The 27,817-nt window shown below is 49.4% G+C and overlaps 1 protein-coding gene across 4 annotated transcripts in view; it reads left to right on the forward strand.

Moving 5' to 3' along the window:
• Nucleotides 1-6,572: 6,572 nt before the first annotated feature.
• The window catches only part of LOC119967922 (interferon alpha-inducible protein 27-like protein 2A), a 53,876-nt gene continuing 32,631 nt past the window's right edge, over nucleotides 6,573-27,817 (forward strand). Inside the window, exons 1-2 of one of the 4 annotated variants that reach the window (XM_038801037.1) lie at nucleotides 6,573-6,709; nucleotides 21,829-21,937. In XM_038801037.1, coding sequence (XP_038656965.1) covers nucleotides 6,707-6,709; nucleotides 21,829-21,937 — 112 coding nt within the window. In that variant the 5' untranslated portion in view covers nucleotides 6,573-6,706. Of the gene's footprint in view, nucleotides 6,710-13,284; nucleotides 13,358-21,828; nucleotides 21,938-27,817 lie in introns of those variants that run through there. The other 3 variants (XM_038801021.1, XM_038801043.1, XM_038801030.1) reach the window with 3 other exon arrangements.

Genomic DNA, 27,817 nt, shown 5'->3' on the forward strand with positions numbered 1-27,817 from the left:
TACAGAACATAACCATGAATCTCACATTTCACATAGAATGATGTTGAGACAGATGCAGTACTCGCAGCACTAAGGCCAGGATGTCCTATCCATTGGTACTTATGCTATTTCATCCCCTGTGATTTTCATAGTAACCTCATTGCAGTGTTAATGTAAGGCTACTTTTAACAGTAATAAAGATTATTATTGTTATTATGGCCACATCAGGGTATTCCCTCACTTCATCTTCATCCTCATCCTCAGATGAATTGCTACCACCTGGTGATCCCTGCTGCTCACCTCCCATCATGCCAGCCTGTATGGCTAAGACCATTGAGCCAAGGAATAACAGCAGAGGCCCTGTGGCAGCGGGAATGGAACCAACACTCCACCATTAGAAACCACTTCCTCATCACATATTCCACAGCCCGCCCATCTGGCTTCAACCTGCCGCGCCAGCATTGGGCACTCCTCAATTATTTCCTCACTGGCCTTGGCCTTTGTGCAGCAAATCAGGACAAGAGGGTGAGTGCCAACCCGATGGACCAAATGGCCTCTTCTGCATTGTAAGAATTTGGTGATTCTATGGTTAAAAATGGGAACTTGCAGGGAGCCCAGATTGCAGTTCCCGTTTACCCAAATCAATGACTCACATCATTGAAAACTGCCCTCTAACAAAATTCAGTGGAGAGCTCAGGGAACTGCATTTAGCCACTGCGGAAAATATGTCATGGCTTGATGATCACTGCACATGCTAAAAACAAATGTACATGGCTGTCAGTTGAAGCCTCTCGGATGACGTGCATACACTCAAACGCTCCATAGACCCTGGGGAAACATGAGATTGCCACACACCCTCTGGCTCTTTTGAGTTGACTCTGGCAGTCCATTGAGTTAGGAATGTAATTACCTACCCTTCTGAACATTGTGTCTGTGAAGGCCTGGATACCGTGATACAGTGGTATTCAGCAGGCTAATGCCACTGAGGTCTCCACACGCAGCCTCGTCCAACAGTCACCTTTACAGCTACAAATATTGGGTGATCACGAACACAGTAGAAAGAGACCTCGTCTGCCAGCATGTCACAAAGAGAAGTAATTGTGGCTCTTGGGAGCCTGAACCCCCTCTGGCACCGTGTCTTGGTTGTCTGAAGGTAGTTCTGTCTCTGGTTATATATATATATACAAGGCGCAGCAGAAGCCCTTCTGTCTCCCAGAGACAACTATTCCCATGGTTTCTCTATTAAGAAGGCTGAAATACTGGTGAGGGTCTAAATTCGACTCTCAGCAGGAAGAATTCAAAAGTCTCGAATTAACGAAAGTATAAAATGGAAGCGTTGTTTTATATATTAAGCGCTGCCGGCAGTCATAACACCCAGAACTGCCGAGCTCAAACTCAGGACTCAGCCAAAGACTTTAACCCACTCATACAAGCTTACTGAAAAAAATAGGAACGTGCGGCACAGTGGCACAGTGGTTAGCACTGCTGACTTATGGCGCCGAGGACCCGGGTTCGATCCCGGCCCCGGGTCACTGTCTGTGTGGAGTTTGCACATTCTCCCCATGTCGGCGTTGGTCTCACTCCCTCAGCCCAAAGATGCCCAGGGCAGGTGGATTGGCCAAGCTAAATTTCCCCTTTATTAGAATTTCTTTGCCCCACCTGGTGTGATCGCACTTTCCAAGTGTTTTGTTATTTCCACCAGATATAATTTGAATTAACTGGGACATTAACAAACTTAAATATCCTATTTACTTAGATTTGACTATCACTGGCACACTCCCAATTTCTAAACCCACCCACCTGCCGTATTATCGGGCATGCTGATGTCGGGAATGAGGCCTGACGACATTGCACGCTCAGTTACATCGGCATGGACGAGGGACTGTATTTTCAGACTGCATTATTCACTCCTAAGCTCTGTAATCGAATTTTGCATCAGGTAGGTACACAGCCATACCTGTGGGTTCACCTTAAAAAATAACCTGCAGTGAGGATTCCACATTCAGCAGAAAACATTCGAAGGAAGCAACGTTCCTGGATTTCTGAGGTGGAACCTTTGGTATTGCATTAAAAATATTAGCCTAACAGCTGAGAGAGTGTTTATGCATGTGATGGAACCATCAATTCACCAGACACGTGCTTTCCAATATGAATAGAGGATTTAATCTACTTACTACAGAGCCAGCCTGTTACCCATTGATGAACTCTCGGTGAACTGCAGGCTGACTCTGGACAAGGATATTTATACAGCAGCACAAGGGGGAGGAGTTGTGGGCGGAGCCAAGGGTGGAGCCCTGTACATACTCCTGAGCATTCCCAGAGCTACTCCCCCTAGTGGTCGGATAACGCTACTGCACTTACAAAGATACAGTGTGAAGGGCAGCACGGTGGCCTAGTGGTTAGCACAACCGCCTCACGGCGCTGAGGTCCCAGGTTCGATCCCGGCTCTGGGTCACTGTCCGTGTGAAGTTTGCACATTCTCCCCGTGTCTGCGTGGGTTTCGCCCCCACAACCCAAAAATATGCAGAGTAGGTGGATTGGCCACGCTAAAATTGCCCCGTAATTAGAAAAAATAATTGGCTAATCTAAATTTTTTTAAAAAGATACAGTGTGAATTACCAAGTTACATTCACCACAGCATGCAAACCAAAGATTCTTTTCCCATTAACAGTGTAACCGTTATCAATGGGAAGACAATTTATTCATCTGTTCTCTGTGGCTAGCCACAAGATTTTTGAACATATGTACTAAAATCCCCCAGAACAATTGACCTGTTTGCCTTTTCATTGGCTTGTGTTTGCCAACAAGGCATTTTTGTTCAGTTGGTTTCACTTCCCTTATTTCGAAACAGCAGCAAGTGAGTTCAGAGGAAGTCAATGCAAAGTAAAGCTTATTTAATTATTTGGTGCCTCTTAGACCTGCCACGTATAATTGTCTGAAAGGAAGTTTCAGGGGGTAAGTATTGCAAGGCCTCTTCCAATCATCAAGCCAATCAGAGTCCTGCTATCCAAGGAAGTCCGAGACATGCTGAGGCAACAACTTTGACTTTACAGTAGAAACTCTAAAAGAAGGCTGATTTCTGTGATTCATGGACAAGCATTGACCAACAAAAGGTAATTGCAATTTACATTCATTTAAGTCTTCCTCCATATCTCACCCTGGAATAGAAGCATTGCAACTTTGTCAATTCCAAGATCGTAATATGATTCATTTTGTCGCACTCTTTCAATTATATATACTTCCCTTTTTTTCTTTGCTACTATGCCAGCACAATCTGGGCAATGTAAGGAAAATCAGCACAAGTATGAATTTTAAAAGAATTTTAACTGTAATTGAGTTATGGTAAAGTTCCACAATTCACGACTTTTTCCTTTGCGATTTTGTTGACCAGCGCAAAAAGGATTAGCTGGTGCCTTCAGTAAAGAGTCGTCTCTTAGGGAGAGAGAAAAAACCCAATTAACATGCCCATTTTGGGATGGTTGGAACTTATCTAATTTACTCCCATTAGAAATTATGTTCGCTGTTTGCAATTTTGCCCTTTGTGAGAAATCGCAGGAACAGAACCCCCAACGACAGCAGGAATTTGCAAAAAAAAACAGACACTGCTGTTTTCTGCAATCTTTTTAAGGGTTCAAGTTTCAGTTTGCTCATAAAACTGGCTGTCAGCCAAGCTAAAATTGTGGGATTTTGCTGAATGCACTGTTTGAGAAGACTCTTCAAATTGCACTCAGCAGCTCTCTCAGGCAAGATTTACTCCTGAATGAGGGCGTAAGACCCGCCTTGTGCCAATCAATGCTGGAGTCGGCACGGGTGTGCTCCTCGTGCTCCTGCTATCCTGAACATACAGGCCCGTGTTTTCAATGTCATTGTATATCGCTACCCAGTAGGGGAGGCGGTGGGAAGTGGTATTTTCACTGGGCCAGTAAGTTAGAAACCCAAGGGAATGCTCTGGGGACCCGGATTTGAATCCTGCCACTGCAGATGGTGACATTTGAGTGGGGGATGGTGGTGTAGTGGTAATCCAGAGCTCCATGCTTATTGTCTGGGGGTGTGGGTTCAAATCCTTACACTGCAATTGGTGGATGACAATTGTCACAAAAACCCATCCGGTTCACCAATGATCTTCAGGAAACAAAATCTGTCATCCTTACCTGGTCTGGATGACATGTGACTCCAGCCCCACAGCAGTGTTGTTGATTTTTAACTGTCCTCTGAAATGGCTGATAAATCTTCATTTAAGGACAGTTAGCATTAGGTAACAAATACAGTCCTTGGCAGCGATGCTTATATCCTATGAATGAATTTTAAAAGGGGTGGCACGGTAGCACAGTGATTAGCACTGTTGCTTCACAGCACTGGGGACCCGGATTCGATTCCCGGCTTGGGTCGCTGTCTGTGTGGAGTCTGCACGTTCTCCCAGTGTCTGAGTTGGGTTTTCTCCGGGTGCTCCGGTTTCCTCCCACAGTCCAAAGATGTGCAGGTTAGGTGGATTGGTCATGATAAACGCCATTAGTGTCCAAAAAAGGTTGGGTGGGATTGCTGGATTACGGGGGTGGGGTGGAGGTGGGGACTCAAGTAGGCTGTCCTTTCCAGGGGCCGGTGATTCTATGATTCTACACAGTTGATCTGGCCCTGAGCTTACATGTCTCCATCCCATTGTGGCACTCATATATCTTTTGGACAAGTCCTCCTTGCATTGTGCTCAGTGTGACTATTCTGGATTTGACTAACACAGCACCATTTTCCAGTGCGATATCATCTCTGACAGACCAATACAGCCATATTGCTGACTGTTTTTGCTGTATCTTGTCAGGCCTCGCTTGCTCACTTTCTGAACCTGCATCTACAATGTTTTTGCTGGTTTCATTTCTAATTTACCTCCAGTTTTGGTGGAGTTACATTCCTGGGTGATGGATGTTTATACCTAGGTCTTCAATCTTGTGTTTCTCCTGTGGCAACAGCCGAGATATCTTCCCACCGTGATGTGACCTGCGCCAATCCCATTATGCCAGGTGAATAGCGGCAAAGACCAAAAACAGGAGTCGGGCCAGGCTTCAAAAAGTTCACCATTCTCCCGGCCCTCTCCCGGTGGCGTAATCAGGATCTCGCCCAGAGAGGGCAAGAAACTGATTAAACCGCATTTGTATTCATTTTAATCACATTAGTGAATTTAAAGTTAATGCTGCTTCCTGGGAGTCACTGCCCCCCCCCCCCCCCCCCCCCCCCGCTACCCCCCTTAGTGAGAAGACATACAGCCGACATTTAGTACTCCTCTACAAAAACGGGGACCTGGCACAATGGATGCTGAGAGGGACTGAGGAGGCGAGTAGCCATCTCCATTTACTGGCATGCAGCTTCAAGGGGGCTGGCCTGATTGTTTGGAGGGCTGGAGGGGGGGCCAGGTCGGTGGTTGTCCCTGGGCCGGGGTGGAGGGGTGGTGCAGAGGGGGAGTTAGCGTTTGTAAGGTGTTGAAGCCATCTTTCAGCATTGTGGAGACTCAGAGCAGGTCCAACCACATTTGCAGCCCATTTGTCCTGCCAAACCCTCACAAGGCAGAGCCCTGCTGCAGCTTGTCTCAGGAAAGTGCATTTCACCCCCCACCCCCAACCTCCCACCACCCTTGAGGTTCCAAGATGCACTGTGCTTTCAATGTTGCAGACTGCCTTTTCTACCTTTGTACTTGGGTGTTCACATTCCATTTAATAACAATATTAACTTTATTAGTGTCACAAGTAGGCTTATATTAACATGGCAATGAAGTTACTGTGAAAATTTTCACCCTAGTTGCCACACTACTGGGACTGCCACTGGGTACACAGAAGGAAAATTCGGAATGTCCAATTCAGCTAACAGCACGTCTTTTGGGACTTGTGGGAGGAAACCGGAGTACCGGGAGGAATCCTACACAGACATGGGGAGAAAGTGCAGACTCCGAACAGACAGTGACCCAAACCGGGAATCGAACCTAGGTCCTGTCACACCCCATTGCCTGTGAGCAGACTCTAGCTTGCCAGCTGAAGGCTATCTCAAAGGAGGGATTAGCCTTGGTGGTTGTGATAGCACTTCACACTCCTGAACTCAAAAGTGCTTCCTCGAAAGCTCAGGTTCCATGTCTCAGAGGGTGATTCGTACACTGCATGCCCAGCAATCCTTGTTGCCTGAATAACGTTCCTGTACTCTTGGAGGGTCACCACCATAGATGCAGCTACCAACAATCAAACAGTAAAGAGCAGGGCTTCACCGCTGAGGATCATCTTGCGGACAAGGAGTAATTATCCTGATGAGCGGATGACAGCTGAGCACGAACTCCCTAATATTGCTGTCAGACGTTTGGGGTCTGAAAGCTCTTGATCTGGCCAGTGGTGAGTGTGCAGAGCAAGGTTTACCTGAACATCTGGCTCACTTGATGGTACTCTGAGAGAAGGTGGGATAGTCATGGTAAGGGTGGGGGAAGCTTGGGGGATTTGAGGGTCCCGGGATGGATCTATAACTTATTGTCGGCCTCTTTCCTTCTGCAAATCCTTCCAGATATAACAATTAGTATTAGTGTTGATCCGGCGGACGTTGCAGTTGTTCTGCTAATCACGGGCAAGGCGAGCAGACTGAAGGCATCAAGGCCCATGCAGGCTAGAGAAGGCACCATGTCTACTTGGGGCCGCGGCATGCCCTCAAGGGCTGTCCACTCATCAGACTGAGGAATGGGCCAGAGAAGCCGCATGGTGGCACAATGGTTAGTACTGTTGCCTCACAGCTCCAGGGACCCGGGTTCAATTCTGGCCTTGGGTGACTGTCTGTGTGGAGTTCGCACCTGCTCCCCGTGACTGAGTGGGTTTCCTCCGGGTGCTCCGGCTTCCTCCCACAGTCCAAAGATGTGCAGGTTAGGTGAATTGGATATGCTAAATTGCCCTTAGTGTCCAAAAGGTTAGGTAAGATTGGGTTACAGAGATAGGGTGGAGGTGTGGCCTTAAGTAGGGTGCTCTTTCCAAGGGTTGGTGCAGCCCTGATGGGCCGAATAGCCTCCTTCTGCACTGTTGGGGGCTCTGAATGTATATACTGGGGGGGGGGGGGGGGGGCGGGAGGCTCTCAGTCTCCATTTCCGCAGTCTAATTGTCTAAATGATGCTGTACAATATGGTTATTGCTAGTAAGGCTTCCAATGTAGGACAGTGAATACCACTTGATGAGGTTCTCACGCCATGTGGGGGTGTCGGTGGCTGGCTGGGTGTGCGGTGTAGTGTCCGGGCTGGGGGCGTTGTATTGGGTGGTTGTGTTCGGGGCCTATGTGGTGAGGGGGGTAAGTGGGTAACGCGCGCAATTGGGCTGTTGCAGCAACGATCGGATGCCGATTATCAGGGTCGTCTTAATCTTGGTTTGGTTTTCCTTCACCGTCGATTGTCTTTGTATCTCTCTAAGGGAACAAGCATAGGGTTTGTTATCATCATGTTGTTTTAACATCTTGTATTTCCGTCTGCGTCTCCTTAACGTCAGTTCTCCCATTATAATCGTCACCACATGTGACTCCCTCATTTTCTTTTTTTAAACAACCATTTGCGGAGACAAGACATCCCAAAAAAAAAATTCAGTGTCACAGCGCAAGCACTCTCGCAGCCTGTGGTCGATGAGCTGAGTGGGCGGACAAATTCTCCGTCCTCTGCAAACTTGTTTCTCCAACCAGGTATTTCTTACATGTAAATAGTATGTGGGGGAATAGCAACTGACGGGTTGCCGGCAAGGGCAAAGGTTGTGGCAAAGTGCATTCTTTAAACCACAGGACTAGAAAAGAACAGAAAAAAGGTTTTGAAACCAAGTAGTCTAATGGGGTGGTGCGTATGGTCCGCGGCAAGGCAAGAAAGGGTGGGATCCCCGCATAGGGTGGTGATCAGTGCCATTGCTCCACTACCCAGGCTTGGCTGACCAAATGTATAGGGGGTCCCCAGGCAGGGCGGGGATCAGTGCCGTTACTCCACTGCCTGAGTGACCTTCCAAGAGCGGAACAAATTTGTAACAATATGGATTGCCGACAAACTTGTTTCACTAACTGCCATGTGGCGCAGATGAGTAATTATGGCTGCATCAAGAACTTTGGTGTGAGACTGAAAGAAGAAACTGTATCAAGAAATTCAGTGAGATCAACACGAGTAGTCGCACAAATAAACAAACATCTGGACACCTCAAGATTCCATTTGAAACAGATTTGCAAAGGGCTTACCATGGTGGGAGTCAGACTCGTAGCTGTCTCCATCTCCTGGGTGCCAAACTCTTTCATGGAGTTTGCGTGCTAACCCGGCATGTGCCAATGTGGGGTCCATTTCGTGATTTCTCGTCAAGCGACAGGAATTGTCACAGTGCCAGTGCTTCATGGTCCGTAGGGAGGTTGTCAGTGGGGTATTGCTATCGTCGGGTGGTGGGTCAGGTTCCGGAGTAGACAAATAAATCGTTTCAAAGGGGCTGAGCGTATCGTGGTCATGGTCTCTGGGCATGTACTGACTGGGGCCTGGTTCGTGGGATCTCTGTTTGGGTCTTTCAGGCGCGTCAGTAGTGCTGTCACTGTCGCTCGCAGCTGAATCAAGCGTCAGGGTAAAATTTGATTCTGGGGGCGTGGTCAAGGCCATGTCTGTGGATGTGCTGCTGTTGCTGGGGTGGGGGAACTTGGGTTGTCAGTGGGCGGGTCCTCAGTGTCTGCCATCGCCAATGAGAGGTTGTGCAAGTGGCTGCACTGTGTTCCATAAACCTTAAGCTGATTTACATGGAACCATCCTGATTTTTCATTTGAAAACGTGATTTTATAAACCGAGGGGCTTGCCTTGTCTGACAATTGAATAGGGTCCTGCAGATTTGGGGGAGAGGAATGAGCTAGGGTTGTACAAGGTGATCATTACCTGCTGTCCGACTGTATACTCTGTCGGGTGTACTGTTTCATCAAAGCAGGCCTTACTCTGCTTTCATTTAGTGCCTAGTTGAACAGCTGCAGCGAGCTGTGCTGCTTTAATATTGCCTGTTTCTTTAATAACCCGGAGAGTAGGGCTGCTTTTGTGGCGAATCCGTCGATATGGTTCTGACAGTAGCCAACCAGTCCTAAAAATGACTGGACAGCTGTAACGTTTTGGGGCAAGGGCAAATTTACAATGGCATCAATCCGTTTGAGTTCTATTTCACGCTTCCCATGCATGATGACTGTACCTAAATAAGTGACCTTTTCCTGAAGGATTTGGGCTTTCGTGGGGTTAATTTTGCATCCAATCGTTGTAAGGAGTTCTAATAATTCAGAAAGAAGCGAGATGTGCTCTTCCTTGATGTCAGTCTGTAGGAGCAAATCGTCCACATACTGAACAAGGCATTCAGGGCGGGAAAATTTAGATAATCCGTTTGCCAATTGTCTTTGAAAGATGGAGGGGGTGTTATGGAAGCCTTGTGAAGGCATGTCCACATGTACTGCTGTCCCTGGAAAGTGAACCTGTCAGGCAGGGAAGAGATTGAGGGAACCATGGTTGACAAGAGAGGTTGAATGGCTTTTTAAGAGGAAGAGGAGACTTACGTAAGGCTGAGGAAACAAGGTTCAGACAGGGTGCTGGAGTGATACAAGATAGCCAGGAGGGAACTGAAGAAAGGGATTAGGAGAGCTAAGAGAGGGCATGAAAAATCTTTGGCAGGTAGGATCAAGGAAAACCCCAAGGCCTTTTACACATATGTAAGAAATATGAGAATGACTAGAGCGAGGGTAGGTCCAATCAAGGACAGTAGCGGGAGATTGTGTATTGACCTGAAGAGATAGGAAAGTACTCGTTCAGTACTTTTCTTCAGTATTTACAAATGAGAGGGGCCATATTGTTGGAGAGACAGTGTGAAACAGACTGGCAAGCTTGAGGAAATACTTGTTAGGAAGGAAAATGTGTTGGGCATTTTGAAAAACTTGAGGATAAACAAGCCCCCCGGGCCTGATGAGATATATCCAAGGATTCTATGAGAAGCAAGAAATGAAATTGCAGAGCCGTTGGCAATGATCTTTTCGTCCTCAATGTCAACAGGGGTGGTACCAGGGGATTGGAGAGTGGCGAATGTCATGCCCCTGTTCAAAAAAGGGAATAGGGATAACCCTGTGAATTACAGGCCAGTTAGTCTTACTTTGGTGGTAGGCAAAGTAATGGAAAGGGTACTGAGGGATAGGATTTCTGAGCATCTGGAAAAACACTGCTTGATTAGGGATAGTCAGCATGGATTTGTGAGGGGTAGGTCTTGCCTTACAAGTCTTATTGAATTATTTGAGGAGGTGACCAAGCATGTGGATGAAGGTAAAGCAGTGGATGTAGTGTACATGGATTTTAGTAAGGCATTTGATTAAGTTCCCCATGGTAGGCTTATGCAGAAAGTAAGGAGGCAAGGGATAGTGGGAAATTTGGCCAGTTGGATAACGAACTGGCTAACCAATAGAAGTCAGAGAGTGGTGGTGGATGGCAAATATTCAGCCTGGAGCCCAGTTACCAGTGCCGTACCGCAGGGATCAGTTCTGGCTCCTCTGCTGTTTGTGATTTTCATTAATGACTTGGATGAGGGAGTTAAAGGGTGGGTCAGTAAATTTGCAGATGAAACGAAGATGGGTGGAGTTGTGGATAGTGAGGAGGGCTGTTGTCGGCTGCAAAGAGACATAGATAGGAAGCAATGCTGGGCTGAGAAGTGGCAGATGGAGTTTAACCCTGACAAGTGTGAGGTTGTCCATTTTGGAAGGACAAATATGAATGGGGAATACAGGGTTAACGGTAGGGTTCTTGGCAATGTGGAGGAGTAGAAAGAGGTCTATGTTCATAGATCTTTGAAAGTTGCCACTCAAGTGGATAGAGCTGTGAAGAAGGCCTATGGTGTGCTAGCATTCATTAGCAGAGGGATTGAATTTAAGAGCCGTGAGGTGATGATGCAGCTGTACAAAGCCTTGGTAAGGCCACATTTGGAGTGCAGTTCTGGTCGCCTCATTTAGGAAAGATGTGGAAGCTTTGGAAAAGGTGCAAAGGAGATTTACCAGGATGTTGCCTGGAATAGAGAGTAGGTCTTATGAGGAAAGGTTGAGGGTGCTAGGCCTTTTCTCATTAGAATGGAGAAGGATGAGGGGTGACTTGATAGAGGTTTATAAGATGATCAGGAGAATAGAGAGAGTAGACAGTCAGAGAATTTTTCCCTGGGTGGAACAAACTATTACAAGGGAACATAAATTTAAGGTGAATGGTGGAAGAAAAAGGGGGGATGTCAGAAGTAGGTTCTTTACCCAGAGAGTAGTGGGGGAATGGAATGCACTGCTTGTAGAAGTAATTGAGTCGGAAACATTAGGGACCTTCAAGCGGCTATTGGAGAGGTACATGGATTATGGTAGAATAATGGAGTGTAGATTAATTTGTTCTTAAGGGCAGCACGGTAGTATTGTGGATAGCACAATTGCTTCACAGCTACAGGGTCCCAGGTTCGATTCCGGCTTGGGTCACTGTCTGTGCAGAGTCTGCACATCCTCCCCGTGTGTGCGTGGGTTTCCTCTGTGTTCTCCGGTTTCCTCCCACAGTCCAAAGATGTGCAGGTTGGGTGGATTGGCCATGCTAAATTGCCCTTAGTGTTGGGTGGGATTACTGGGTTATGGGGATAGGGTGGAGGTGCTGACCTCAGATAGGGTGCTCTTTCCAAGAGTCGGTGCAGACTCGATGGGCCGAGTGGCCTCCTTCTGCACTGTAAATTCTATGATAATCTATGATTTTTTCTATGTTCTATGAACGCAAATTTATACTGGCATGCTTTGTCCAGTGCTATGGACCAAAAGCCATTACTGATATCTAATATGGAAAAAAAATTCGACTGGAGCCCCTGTCTCAACATGGTCTCAGGACTTGTGGCAATGGTGGGGGCTGCTAGGGGAGTCACTTTGTTCAATTCGATTGTAGTCGATGGTCAGTCGCCATGATCCATCGGGTTTCCTTACTGGCCAAATTGGGGCTTTATTTGTCGATGCGATGGGTCAAATTATGCCTTGCTTCAATAAGCTTTGAATTACCTTGGCTATCTCTCCCTCGGCTTGCTGGGGGAAGCCGTACTGTTTCTGGGGCTTGGGATCGGGACCTATAATGTTTACAACACCTGGGATTTTACCGCAGTTGTGCTTGTGCTAGACAAATGCTGTCTTATGTCTTTTCAACACCTCTCTAACTGCTTTGTCTGTGGTAATGGTTTGTGGATCAAACCAGTACTCTCCTACTGAGCTGATTCTATGGGCATAATCTCCTACTGTGAGCATGGCGGGGGCTCGTGCTGCTCTAGCCATTTTCCAGATGCATCGGTTAACTGGATCGAATGAGAGGTTGTGTGTACTCATGAAATCGATACCTAGAATGTATTCTGCTGCCTGGGGCAAATCTACTAAAATAACTGAGTGTTTTGTCTTGATATTACCGAGCTGTACGTCCATAGGGGCTGTGATGTGTCCCTGCTGGAGGTGACCTGTAAACCTACTAAAGGTAATGGTATCCGTGGTGGGCCAAATCTCTTTCTGGTACATGGTGGAGGAGTTTAACGTGGTTCTGGACCCTCCTGTGTCCCAAAGGAACTCTGCGGGGTGTCCCCGGACTGTGCCTGCGATGGCCGGTCTTCCGGACTTATCCCAAAGGGTATCGCAGACGCAAGTTGGGGAGCCCAAACACCGTCAATCGGTGCCATTCATGGCTGAATTATCTGGTCGGGCGCTAACGCTGTGAATGGGTCGGGTATTGTTTCTGGGAGGGGCGTTTGGGTGCTGATTCCTTTGTTGCTTCGGGGGGGGGGGGTGCTTGACATTCTTGGGCGTTCTGTCCGCAATGATAGCATCCCTGTGTCTTGGGGTGCTGCGCTGTACCTCTGCCTTCATTTACCCATGCGGGGTCTTGGTGAGCTTTTACTGGGTTCATTGTGGCATCTACTCTCTCATGTTCTGTCTTTTTCTGTACCGACTGTTCCCGAGCTCTGGACAATTGTTTCAGAACTTACACATCATTGTGCGCTGGGTCTGAGGGGTCATAATTGGCGCAGGCCTTCTGTCCTGCCTCTGTGCCGTGGGACACTAAAGTACGGGTTCATTTGGCCGTATTGTCTACTGATAAATGGGCGCGGGCTAACTCACCGAATACCGCAGTGAAATGGATCCAAAGGCATCCAGCAAACGCTGTTGGATGCTCTCCCTTTTTCTGCCTGCACCGATTGAGTCCATTTACCGGATCTCTCTGTTACATCCTATGGTGTCTAAAATGACTGTTTTCATTTATTGCAGGCTACCTCCTCCTACATTTTGTGGCTCGGGAAGGGCTGAACTAACTGAGGGGTCTGAGAACACAACTATGAGCTTTACCTGCTCCGGCTCGTCTAAACCGTACATGAGGGTCTGTTGTTTCACTAACTCGAAAAAGTTGTCTGGGTCTGATGTGGGGTGGAAAGTTTCTATCTTCTCGTGGGCTTCTCGTAACTGGGTGATCGATAATAGGGTGGTGTACATGAAATCGGGTCGGTCTTCCGTGGTAACCCTGCACTGCATGGTAATGGGGTTCATTGGGTTGGGTGCTACCTGTGCAGTCGGTGGTGCAGGTGCTTTTCTCTTTGGGGTCTGGGGGGCTCTATTTTGATTCTTGGTCTCACTTACGTACCGTTGGGCCGTTTCACTGAGTTCCTGCCAATCAGAGCCGTCTTCCATGCCTAGCTGTGGGCCAAAGATGTCTCTAAACCCATTTTGAACTGATAGCAGGGATTGCAGCCTTGCAATTTGCTGCCTGCATTTGGCATGGTCTACCAAACTCTGCCTCTGTTCCGTGGTGGAACTGTGAGTGCTCGGAGGGCTGCTTTTAAATCATCGCATAGTTTCTTTAGGATCTGTACCTGATTCTCTGTCTCTTCTCTTACCATTACAGCACGCTGTGTGTCCTGGTAAGCCTTATCATATTGGATTTGGAAGCTGCTAAGGTGGGCAAGACAGGATTGATGTGCCCTCTTGACATCATCCATTTCCTTGTCCTTCGCTGCTAACTGCTCCCGTAGCTGTACTTCTCGCATTCACTTAAATCTCTCTCTCTACTTTTCTCTTTTTCCTCTAGCTACTTGCAGACCATCTTCACGACCTCCTCTGTGCCTCGCAATTGTGCCAGACAGGACACGATTGCCATCGGCTTATGAACCTTAGTCAAACTCTTTTTATGGATCTCGGTCAGGCTGTCCCACCAAGTCTGTCTTATGCTGCCAGGACCTGTCTCTTCATTCGCGCAAAACTCAGACCATAGGGACCATCCTTTCCCCTTTAGGTACTTCCTGATCTCTTCTTCCCAAATGGGATACTGTTCAGATCTATTGGTCGCTGCGACATCGAGCTCTTGTGGATGCATAAGGCGTTTCATTGCCTTCATGGCCATCCCTACAAATACTCTTGTCTCTTACCGTAAATTTGAAACAAGGGGGAATAAAGTGGTGGTGCAAACACGGGTACGGCTTACGCTATTTTCCGGTTTACGCAACTCCCAAAAGTTTCTCGCAACAAAATCTATCGAGTTTTATATCCCTTTGTTAGTATGCATGCAAATTACACACTTCCGAATTCTGGAGGTTTGATCGATACTGGTTTTGCTTGTGGTTTCTTTTACTTTGCCAATTTGGATTCTAATTCAAATGCTTTTGTTGGTTCTCTCGGAGTGGCACGATCACTTCTGGGTCGAGTCCCGTCAGATGTCACCAATAACTGATGTGCGTTTTATCTCTACTGCTAGGTCTTTACTCTGGCTCTGTTCCAATTAGGGCAATCAGTGAATTTGTCTTCTTTCTATATTATCTATGTCCGAATGCTTAGAGTCGCCAGGTATCGAATGATACCACCACAAGTTTCAACTGGCTATCAATCAAAGAGCCAAATACCAGTTAGTTAGTTCAAGGTCAAGAGTACTTTATTTACAAACAATCAAACATGCAACATAAACACTACTAGTTAACTACACCTATTACTAAGACAAGCTGTACTTAACTTCGGGCACCCGGTTTAGGTCAGGAAACAGTGGCCACTGTTTAATTCTGGATCTCTTGGGTTCGAAGTGGTAACTGCTGCTCAGCTGGGCTCATCCGTCTGGTAGTGGCCATTGAACTCAAACTTGCTTCTGGTGTTGCTGTAGTTGGCGATGGCCATGACCGGGGTACCAAAGGCCAAAAGAGAGCGAGCATATGGTGAACTGTTCCTTTATACTTGGGGGGTTTTCGCGCTCTTTTGGGCGGTCCTTCGATTTGGGCCTCACTAATTGGGTGATCCCTGATCACTCCGTTCGATTCCTTAGCCAATAAGTGGGTGGGGATCTGGATAGCTGGGCATGTCCCAAGCGGTCATTGACCCCGTGGTTTGTGCTTCCTTTGGACGGGGAGTGGCGCCAAAATATCTGCGACTGTCCCGGTTGCTGGAGTACCAGTCCTTTGTGTTGGGGGAGATGTGCCATCACCTGCTAATCGGCCTGATTAACATGCTAATGGAACGGGGTTTCGATACCGTCTGGACTATGCTGACAAATATTCATTTCAGGCTCAGAACCTGCCTGACTCTTGGCTTGTATATTTTACCCATCAGTCTTTGCGAGTTGCTCTGTGCTTAGTTGGAAGTGGCCATCCCAGATGGCTACAACAGTCCCTAGAAGGTCTCCCGCTTTGTTGTGGCCCACAACCTGCACGTCAGCAGGATGGTATGCTGAATGAGGAGGAGGAGGAGGAACATGTTGCCTTGTTTGAGGAGGAGTTGGACCAGAAGGGCCTGAAGAACGAGCTTGAGGAGGATCCGGAGGATGGAGGACAGACGGCTGCAACAGTCCCACATGCCAGGAGGACCAGGGTGGAAATGATGAGGCATCTCCAGATTCACCAGAGACGTGGCTGTGTTTCTGTCAGCTTTACACCCCAACCAGCCCACCTCCACCAATTGGCCTTGCCAATTGGAAGGAATGTTGCTGACACTATCCCTTCCCAAACACCTTGTTCCCCCTTCCCTGGCCAACATCATCCCCCCTCCCTCAAGGGTCCATATAACATTACACCAGCATGATGGGACTGTGCAGGAAAGTGATGACCTAGTGATGTGAGCAAAACTCCAATGCTCCTCTGGTTCTGATTAAGTCTGACTCCTGTCATTCTGCTGACAGCACAATCACACCCATCCTCATGACGGAGTCTGCATCGGGAACTTTTAATTTTGGACCACTGTGGGGAAGAGGGGTTGTGGTGTGGTCAAGGGGAAAGGGGGTGTGTGTCGGTGGGTGTGTGGGTAGGACTGTTGAGAAGCTTAAAATGACAAAGGCTTCACATGTTTCAGGTGAATATTTTAATGGGACAACTATCCATTCCCCCTAGCTATGAATAGTGACCTCACCAGTGCCCACTTAATGCTCTGAAAACTTCTTGATCCTCGTGATCTAGTGTTAGGTCAAGGATTCACATCAGAGGTGGAGGCAGTCTGCTGCTTTCCATGCCCTGTGGCCTTTGCTGTGCCACCCTGTTCTTCCCGCTGTCCTTGTGATGTGCCGGTGTCGGGAGAGGGGGATTCAAAAGGACTGACAACCGCCTGGGTCTCCTGGGTGGAAGGCCCCGGGATGGACTCCAGAACTTCCTCCTCCTTGAGGGTGCATCATCAGCTGTGAGGGCAATGACTCTGGATGGCCCGGCCCCATCACATTGCGTTCCTGCAAGTCAATGGACATGAGTTCAGTGAAAGGGAAGGAAACGTTCTGGGACGTCAACAATTCATTTGAGACAGATTATCTTGTTGAAGGGGCAGTGGATCCTCAATTCTCTGTCAAATGCCAACCTTGCTGTTGGTCACTGCTCTCTCGTTGGGCAACCCCATGATCTCCAGGACCCTTTCCTCATAGGGGGTGGGGTCTTGGACCTCTGGGAATTATGCCTCCCCATCTTCTCCCTTTCCTTCCGATTATGGGCTATCTTCTCCTGCAGGGATAAAAGAGGGCATTGTGAGCTGCATTTTTGATTGGGCCAGGAGGTCTATAACAGGTGGCATGTGTGGGCACCAGGAACAAGCTTGTAGGTCAGATGTTGGGAGGTGTGAGGCGTCAGCCAGTGGATTGAGGGGCGGAGATTGTTGGGGGGCAGCGGTCGTTGAGGGTAGGGAGGGTTTTGTGAATTGAAGGACGACAGGCGGAATTGATGCCAAGAGTGGTAACTTACACAAGCAGCTCACAGGAGGTCATTCACCTTCATCCTACATTGGTCATGCCTGCACTAACTACAGTGTCACTGCCTCCAAGGTGGCATTTGTCACCGCACTGCTGGTTCTCCTACACCCTCAGGAGTTCCATGACGTCCAGAAGCCTGGCCAGGTCAGCATCTCCAAATCGATTAGCTGATCTCCATGCTGCCATCCTCCTGACTTGACTGGGAGTGCGTGCTGAGGGACTGTTTAAATGCAGCTTCCTTTTGTTAACTGTGAGAAACTAAGGTGCAGTTGGGCAAATAAGATGCTTGGGCACATGGTGGCAGCACAGTGATATACAGTGGGGAGGGAGTTGCCCTGGGAGTTTTCAACATTGACTCTGGACCCCATGAAGTCTCATGGCTTCAGGTTAAATATGGGCAAGGAAACCTCCTGCTGATTGCCACGTACCGGCCACCATCAGCTGATGAATCAGTATTCCTCCATGTTGAACACCACTTGGAGGAAGCACTGAGGGTGGCAAGGGCACAGAATATGCTCTGGGTGGCAGACATCAATATTCATCACCAAGACTGCCTCAGTAGTACCACCACAGACTGACCTGGCCGTGTCATAAAGGACATAGCTGCTAGACGGGGACTGCAGCAGAAGGTGAGGGAACTAACAAGAGGGAAAAACATATTTTAAAAAAAAATTTAGAGTACCCAATTATTTTTTCCAATTAAGGGGCAATTTAGCGTGGCCAATCCGCCTACCCTGCACATCTTTGGGTTGTGGGGGTGAAACCCATGCAAACACGGGGAGAATGTGCAAACTCCACACGGACAATGACCCAGGGCCGGGATTCAAACCCAGGTCCTCAGCCATAGGCAGCAATGCTAACCACTGCGCCACCGTGCTGCTCTAGGGAAAAATATACTTGATCTCATCCTCACCAATATACCTGCTGCAGATGCATCTGTCCATGGCAGTATCGGTAGACGTGACCACCTCACAGCCCTTGTGGAAACAAAGTCCCGTCTTCACATTCAGGATGCCCTCCATCGTGTTGTGTGGCACTATCACTGTGGGATAGACTTCAAACAGATCTAGAACTCAAGACTGGGCATCCATGAGACACTGTGGGCCATCAGCAGAACTGTATTTAACAACAATCTGTAACCTCAGGGCCTGTCATATCCCCCACTCTACTATTACCACCAAGCCAGGAGATCAGCCCTGGTTTAATGAGAAGTGCAGGAGAGCTTGCCAGGAGCAACATCAGGCATACTGAAAAATGAGGTGTCAACCTGGTGAAGGAAAGACAGAGGGCTAATCCTGTGCCAAACAGGATAAATAATAATAATAATCTTTATTGTCACAAGTAGGCTTACATTAACGCTGCAAAGAAGTTACTGTGAATAGCCCCATGTCTCTACATTCCGGTGCCTGTTCGGGTACACAGAGGGAGAATTCGGCATGTCCAAATTACCTAACAGCACATTGTTCGGGACTTGTGGGAGGAAACCCACGAAGACACAGGGAGAACGCATAGACAGTGACCCAAGCTGGGAATCGGACCTGGGACCTTGGCGCACTGTGACGCAACAGTGCTAACCACTGTTCCATCATGCTGCTCATAATAGACAGAGATAAGTGATTCCACAATGATCTCGCATCAGATCTAATCTCTGCAGTCCTTCCACATCCAGCCCTGAATGGTGCTGGACAATTAAACAACTTGCTGGAGGTGGAGGCTCCACAAATATATCCATCCTCAATTTCCAGCACATATGTGCAAAAGACAAGGTTCAAGCATTTGCAACAATCTTCAGCCAGAAGTGGCAAGTGGATGATCTATCTCGATGTCCTCCGGAGGTCCCCATTCATCACAGATATCAGTCTTCAGCCAATACGATTCACTTCACGTGGTATCAAGACACGGCTAAAGGCACTGGATACTGCAAAGGCTATGGATCCTGATAATATTCCGGCATTAGTCCTGAAGACTTGTGCTCCAGAACTTGCCGCATCCCTAGCCAAGCTGTTCCAGCACAGCTACAACACTGGCATCGACCTGGAAATGTGGAAAATTGCCCAGGTATGTCCTGTACACAGGAAACAGGACAAATGCAACCCACCCTATTAGTCTACTCTCCATCATCAGCAAAGTGATGGAAGGAATCATCAACAGTGCTATCAAGTGCCGGGAAGGTGCCGGAATGTGGCGACTAGGGGCTTTTCACAGTAACTTCATTGAAGCCTACTCGTGACAATAAGCGATTTTCAATTTCAATTTCAAGTGGCACTTACTCAGCAAAACCTGCTCATAGATGCTCAGTTTGGGTTCTGCCAGGGTCACTCAACTCCTGATCTTATTACAGCCTTGGTTCAAACATGGACAAAAGAGCTGAATGCCAGAGGTTAGGTGAGAGTGACCACCCTTGACATCAAGGCAGCATTTGACCGAGTTTGGCATCAAGGAGCCCTAGCTAAACTGGTGTCAATGGGAATGAGGGGGAAAATGCTCCACTGGTTGGAGTCATACCTCTCACAAAGGAAGATGGTTGTGGTGGTTGGAGATCCAAACATCTCCAGCTGCTTTTTCAATGATCTCCCTTCCATCATAAGGTCAGAAGTGGTGATGTTTGCAGATGACTGCACAATGTTCAGCACCATTAGTGACTCCTCAGATAATGAAGCGGTCCATGTCCAAATGCAGCAAGACTTGGACAATATCCAGGTTTGGGCTAACAAGTGGCAAGTTACATTCACGCCAAACAGGTGCCAGACAATGACCATGAAATACAAGAGAGGATCTAACTATCGCCCTTTGACATTCAATGGCATTACCATCGCTGAATTCCCCACAATCAACATCCTGGGGGTTACCGTTGATCAGAAACTGAACTGGACTAGCTATATTAATACTGTGGCTATCAGAACAAGTCAAAGGCTAGGAATTCTACAGCGAGTAACTCACCACCCGACTCTCCAAAGCCTGCCCAACATCTACAAGGCACAAGTCAGGATTGTAATGGAATGTTCTTCACTTGCCTGGATGAGTGCAGCTCCAACAACACACAAGAAGCTCAACACCATCCAAGACAAAGCAGCACGCTTGATTGCTCCCTCTTCCACAAACATTCAATCTCTCCACCCCCGACAAACAGTGGCAGCCTTGTGTGTACCATCTACAAGATGCACTGCAGTAACTCACCAAGGTTCCTCAGTCAGCACCTTCCAAACCCACGACCACTACCATCTAGAAGGACAAGAGCAGCAGATACTTGGGAACCCCTCCACCTGGAGATTCCCTTTCAAGTCAGTCACCAGCCTAAAATATATCGCCGTTCCTTCACTGTCACTAGGGCAAAATCCTGGAACGCCGTCCCAAACAGCACAACGGGTGTAACTACGCCTCAAGGACTTCAGCAGTTCAAGAAGGCAACTTACCACCACCTTCTGAAGGGCTGCGAGGGATGGACAATAAATGCTGGCCTAACTAGAGATGCCAACATCATGTAAATTCATTTTAATAAAACAATCTCATTATTATTTGTTGGATCGTGCTGTGTGCAGATTGGCTGCTTTGCAATGCATTTCGAAAGTGCTCTGTTAGTTATAACATGCTTTGGGACATGAGGGAAAGACTCAACAAAAAATCTTTATTTCCTTCTTATCAATGCCCAGGAACACCTTGGAAATGTTGTAATGTACCTGACATATAGAGTTTTTATTTATTTTTTATAAATTTAGAGTTTTCCAATTAATTTTTTCCAATTAAGGGGCAATTTAGCATGGCCAATCCACCTACTCTGCACAGCTTTGTGTTATGGGGGCGAAATCCACGCAAACACGGGGAGAATATGCAAACTCCACACGGACAGTGACCCAGAGCCGGAATCGAATGTGGGACCTCAGCGCAGTGAGGCAGCAGGGCTAAGACATATAGAGTTAATCCAGAATGCAATTAGTCATTTATTTCTAATGGACCTTTTCAGTTAGTATGAAATACACTAACAACAGCTGAATAATAAATTCTGTCACAGAAAGATCACTATAAAGTTTTCTGCTTCCTGTACTTTAGCATCTAAGGGAATCGTTCCATGCACTTGGAAAAGCTTCAGTTTCTCCCTATCGCCAAGCCTTTAAGGGTACAATTGGAAGTCCTGAACACTTCCATGCATGGAGATATGGAGTAAAACAACCTATACATGCTCAATACAAAGCCATAAAAGTAAAGGAAATGCAAAGCTAGATCGGCACATTTAGCTCATATCCAGAACTCTAGGGCAGCACTGTGATGCAGTGGGTTAGCACTGCGGCCTCATGGCGCCAAGGTCCCAGGTTCGATCCCGGCTCTGGGTCACTGTCCGTGTGGAGTTTGCACATTCTCCCCATGTTTGTGTGGGTTTCGCCCCCACAACCCAAAGATGTGCAAGCTAGGTGGATTGGCCACACTAAAATTGCCCCTTAATTGGGAAGAAATTAATTGGGTACTCTAAATTTTAATAAATAAACAGAACACTCATTTTGCACACGAACTATGATTAGTCACAATAATAATCAAGTACCAAACCTCAGAGTGTTCCCGCAACCTCCATTATTTTACTCCCGCAATAATCTTCTTGTGAGGATTAAAACCGTGGCTCAACTGGTATGCTTTCAAATCGTTTCTCTCTATTCCTGCAGGTGACGGAATCTTATCACAATCTTAACTGGAAACTGATATTCGGGCTGTGGAGGAAACTTGAAATGAATCAACTGACCTTACTAATACTGACCTGCTTGTTCTCTGCTGGTGAGACATTATCATCAATTGACAGCACGTGCAATGAACAAATAAAGCATTTAATGCCTCTTTTGTTGATTTGCCAGATCATTATGTCTTTTTTAACGTAGGATACAGTGGCAAAGCTGCATTATCTCCAAATTAGTTCATCTCTTTGAACTGTTGGGAGTCTTTTCTGGTGACTGTCGTCTGCAATAACGATTTGTAAAGACTTCTAGGGAATGAACCAAGCTGTGATGATGGAATGTTAAAAAAGTCCCAGTCAGGGTGGTGAAGTGAACTTGCACGTGAATGTGTTTCTATGATGTTGCTCATCTTGGCCTTTTTGCTGACAGTCACAAGGTCAGGAGGTGGTATCAAATTGGCACTTGGCAAGATGATGCAGTGCATTCTGTGGATAATACTGCTTCCACGGTGTGCTAGTGGTGTATGACAAACATCACAACCCATGTAGGGTCAGATAATTTTTTTAAAAAGATATGAATTTCCCATCAACCAATGGAAAGAATCGCACAACAGATTTCATGTTTTATGATTTTTACTGTAACAAACAAGTCACAATCAACCCTGATGAAACATGTTGTAGGCAACGACAGAAGAGGTACTTTTCCCATTAACTAATCAACACAGCTGAAAACCCCACACCAGGGGTGGGGTTCTCCATTGGCTGATGTCGAAATTGGGAAACGTGATTGGCCGGAGAATAGGATCTGACGCCAAAATCACAGCGGGCGATGATTTGATGCCAAATCGGAATTCTCTGTCGCCTTGACAGTGGCATCAATGCATTCCGGAACACGTGTACAGTAAACACCATTTGCATGTCATTAGTGGACCTGACCCAATATTCTCCGGGGTCTGTGTGATTCTACTCCGATGGGCCAAGTTTCTGATGCCGCGGTTCCCTTGTGCTTTTAAAAATCGTGAAACTGACATTGTGGCTGATGGAAGGAGAGAGGAGGTAGGACACAGAGAGGAGCGACTGTGGGCTGCCATGCCGGACACTGGCTGGGCTGGCTGGGGTGAGGGCTGCTCTGTCAGGGCTGGGATGAGGGGAGAGGGAGGAACAGGCTGAGTGGCCAGGGTGACCCCCCCATGGGACTGGGGCAGTGTCCAGGCAGGGACAGCCATTACCGCGGCCTGCAATGCAACCATCTTGCTGCGCACCCACTGACCGTCTATCTTAGCCCCTAGTTCTACAGAGTGACACCGGCTGTATGGGTGCCCCCACCCACCCATCCCCCCACCTCACTCTCTGCCACCACCCCCCCCCCCCCCCCCCCCAACCCGGCCGCCACCCACCGGCAGCCCACTCAGGGAAATGTCCACAGCAACCTCTACGGGGATGCAGAGTGGGGGCCATGGAGTGTACCCCTGGCAAGGGCAGTGCCAGCCGACAGTAGGCATCAGGAACAGGCAGCAGAGCGAGAGGCCCCCATGGTGCCAGGCAGCGATGGGGCCAGGGGAGGGGATGAGGGGACGACATACGGGGACAGAGTGCGCAGTGCCAACTGGGTTGGGCACCTGGTTGGGCACGGGGGGTATGCACTATGCTCACATGTTGGCCTTTCACCCCCTGCAGACAATTGTTCTTGGAATTCAATCAGCAATGGTGGCCTTCCTGCCAGTCGCTGTATCCCTGGGGGATGCCCTGCGTCTGTACGAACTGGAGCTGCTCAAGGAGGAGGAAGCTGCAGCAGCGAGCATGCCACCGAGGAACAGGAAACAGCCGCCCAGGATGGAGAGCCAGCCGCCCGACAGGCCGAGGAGGAGGAGTGCCAAGGAGGCACCGCATGAGGCTTCGTGTATACCAGCACCGCCTGTCATTCGAGGACCTGCCGGACTGGGCATGCTGTCGAAGACTCCAGCTGAGCAGTGGGACTGTGAGGCATATCTGCCAGATGATGGAAGCGGGGGTATGGGGAAAAACACCCGTTCCCGGTGGCCGTCAAGGTGAACTTTCATACGACTGGATCCTTCTAGGCACCAAGTGCAGACCTGTCCAGGATTCACATGCCTCAGTGCACATATGCACCCGCACCATCCCGGAGGCCCTGTATGCCCAGGTGCCTCAATACATCCAATTCAATGTGGACTGAGCCCACCAGGATGCCAGGGCAACGGGGTTCGCCATCAAATATGGGATGTCCAGGGGGTGATCGACGGGATGCATGTCCCCGTACAAGCACCTGCAGATGAGACCGTTGTACACAAACTGAAAGGAGTAGCATTTGATGAACGTGCAGCTGCTATGTGACCATCAGCTGCACATCATTCACCTATGCGGTCGATAACCGGACAGTGTGCACGATGCCTTCATCCTGGCACACTCGACTCCCCTGGCTGGTGGGTTGGTTCCTGAGTGACCGGTGTTATCGATGGTCATGGCTGATGACACCTATCCGGAAGCCACAGACCGACGGGAAGACCCGCTACAACGACACCCATACAGCAAACAATAGCCTGACTGAACGGTGCTTCGGTCTCCTGAAGATGTGGTTTAGGTGCCTGGACCGCTTTAGAGGGACCCTCCAGTATGATGCTGAGAGGCTTGCCCGCATGGTGGCAGCCTGCTGCATCCTCCACAACATCGTGCAGCAGAGGGATGATGTGGAGGATTGTCAGGTCTCGAGGAGAATGCGGGGGAGGGCGAGAGCGGCAGGACATGGTGCCCAGGCAGACACAGGAGCATGCACGATGCGTGTGCCAGGGCTAGCGTGCACGGGACGCTCTGATCACCTCCAGGTTCAGAAACTAGGGGTGGGGAGGGACTGGCCAGGGGCACGGACACTGCATCCCACCACCACAACCCCTCACTCCCCACACCCCTTCCCCCTCCATCCCCACCCCCACCCCCACCCACCTGCAACCCTCTCCATGATACATTCCTGCCGCACTACTGGGTTGTGGGCTTGGGATCAGCAGCATCAGCGGGTTTGGTCCATGGGATGAAGGGTGATGACACCTGCTCTGTGATGAGCTCTGGTTCTCCGCATCATTTGACATCTGACTCCTGCCCATGGTAGCACTTTCCACCATTCACCTGGGTGACCCCTGCATGCGCACTAGTCATTCCATCACACGGTCCCATTGAATCCCTGGGAGCAATGGTGGTGAGGATGGTCGGGGGGGGGTGGGGGGGAGTGAGGGATTGGGAAGCCAGGGTCACCCACAATATCTTTCCATTTCCCACCCTCTCTAGCCAGCCCAACCCTCAGACCCATCTGAGATGGGCTATAACAGTGGCAACAGGTGTTTAATAGGAACAAATATTTACAGGTTTGTGCACTAGACCTATAACTAAATTGTGCCCCGCAAACATGCCAACTTAACTGGTGTCTAACTTTATGGCCTTTATGGCCCTAACGGTGTGTCTAGGTGGTTCCCAGACTGTACAGCAGGAATGGAGGTGGCCTGCTTTGATTCCCGCCCTGTGACATGGGTCCCCGTTGGCGGGCATCTTCTGGGCCTGGATGGGCCCGCTGCTGCTCAGGTGTCCCAAGTGACGTTGTGTCACCCTGTTCCAACCTCTGCCCACCAGATATGCCATAGACATGAGGGGGGTGTATGTCCAAGGTGCTGTGGTATTCTGGCACCTCCCCTGCATGAGTCACCGACACGGGCCCCAAAACCTCCTCCACCCTCGGGGTACCCGATGGCCCCCAGGCTACTCCATGGGATGGGGGTGCAAGCAGAGCTATCCCCAGATACTACTCCGCCATCTGGCGCTGCCAGTCCTGGACGGCAGCTCTGGTATCGACCAGGGTTCGCATGCTCGCGGCCATGGAACACAGAGGGTGGACCATCTCCATCTGGGACTGCGCCACATCACCTATTGACTGTGCCACCATCTTCTGGATTTGTGTCACATCAGCCAGTGACTGCGCCATCTCCCTCTGGGACTGGTCCACTTAGTCTGTGTCTGAGCCATGTCAGCCAGCGCCTGGGCAATGCCGCCGACATTCCCACCCATGGCCTGCTGTGACTGGACAATGCTCAGGAGCGCCGCTGCAAAGTCCAGGTGACTCTGGCACGGGGTTGCTTGTGAGGCAGCAGCTCTGCTCTGGGCCTCGGCCAACGCCTGCACAGAATGCCTGAGGCCTTGGACATGCCGATCAATAGCCAAAACCATAACCCTCAATGACTCCATCGTGGATGCCACCCATGCGGTGTGGGCCTAGTGGCACGCATTGTTGGTACCACCTCCTGCAGCTGCACGCGGTTGGACTCCTCCAGCTGCAGGTGCTGGATGCTCGCTGACAAACCCTCATGTAGTCACTGACTTTGTGACTGCATCTCCATGATTGATGGAACCGTCTGTTCCAGAAGCCCGAAGCCCATCTGGACGGCAGGTAGTTCCTGGGATCAGCCTGCCCTCCAGCCGTCCGCCCCTTTGGGTGCTCCTACCTCCACCTGCTGAGTGGTGTGCACCAGAGAGTGTCCCAGGAGCCTCTTCACGAAGAGGCACCTTGGACATACACCCCCCTCATGTCCATGGCGTATCTGGTGGGCAGAGGGCGGAACAGGGTGACACCAACCAAGGTGAGAGTCCCTGGGATGGTGCAGGGTGTTGGAGACAGCTGTGAAGGGAAATCTGAGTCACCCTCCAACTGGCGCTCTGCAGTCTCCTAAATCTCGGGCAGAGGGCTGCTATCTGAGATGCTCTCATTTCTGCTCAGCTCACTGGGGGGTTCTGGCTGTGGCACTGGCTGGGGTGGGGGACGATAGATGGACCCTGCAAGACACAAGATAGGATGCATGTTTAGACCACGGGCCAGCAGAGTGGATGGGGGGGGGGGGGGGGGGGGGGGAGTGAGATTGTGGGTGGATGGTGTAAAGGGTGGGGTTGGGGGTGTAGGGTGAGGGTGGTTTGGAACTGGTGTGGGGGTGAGGGTGGTGTGAGATGAGGATGGTGTGATTTGGTGTGAGGGTGGTGTGCAGGTAAGGGTGGTGGGGGAGTGATGATGGTGTGGGGGGTGATGTTGCGGGGGGGGGGAGGGGTGGAGATTGACAGACGTCTCATCAGGAGTCGCAACTAAGCGGGATCTCACTTCCTCGCCCACGGCCGAACTCCACCTTGGCAATCTCTCTTTACCCCGGTCCACTGACCATGTCCAGGGCCCTTGGCTCTGTGATGGTGAGGGGCCACAGACCCAGAAATCCCTCTCCTGTCTTCTCCCGTTCCCAGCAGTTGTCCATGGCCTTCTGTTTGGAGGGGGAGGAGAACAGAAAACAACAGCATTAAATAGCCCAGTGGGTGGCTAGCTGGTGGCCTCAGTGGCCAGGGCACCCAGTCATGGTGGCCGGAATGGATGCCAGCATGTGGTGCAGGGTGGGGGTTGTGTGCTCGCTCCACCCCCCCCCCCCCCCCCCGCCCCTCCAGGTGGGGTGGGTAGAGTTACAGGTGTGTGGGAGTTGGTGCCAGGGGCACAGTGTTGCCTACTCAGCATGGCCACCCTGAGGAGGTTGTGCATTTCGCTTCGGCACTGCTGACCGGTCTAGACAATGTTGCCCATGGCGCCGACCACCTCTGCCACCTGCACTCAGGCACAGCGAACGACGGCGGCTGGCAGCCTCATTCTTGGACCAGTGTACAGGGTCATCCTCTTCTCCTCTACCGCATCCAGGAGGGTCTCCAGCTCGCCATCCATGAATCGGGGCTGCTCTCATCACTGCCATCCTGTTGGCTGGGATGATGTGTGTGGGGAGTGCAATGTATATATGTGCCTACAGCTTGTCAGCCTCCTGAGTGTCAACAGTGAATCCAACACCATTTCTTATTGGAATTGATTGTGTTCCACGTGGTGCCAGTGCTAGCCCCTTAACACTAGGTGCGGTGCGAGTTTTGCTGTCGTAGAACACCATGAATTCTGCGTCGGCGTCAACACT

Source organism: Scyliorhinus canicula, chromosome 1 (genome assembly GCF_902713615.1).
Source record: "Scyliorhinus canicula chromosome 1, sScyCan1.1, whole genome shotgun sequence".
NCBI classification, from domain to species: Eukaryota; Metazoa; Chordata; class Chondrichthyes; order Carcharhiniformes; family Scyliorhinidae; genus Scyliorhinus; species Scyliorhinus canicula.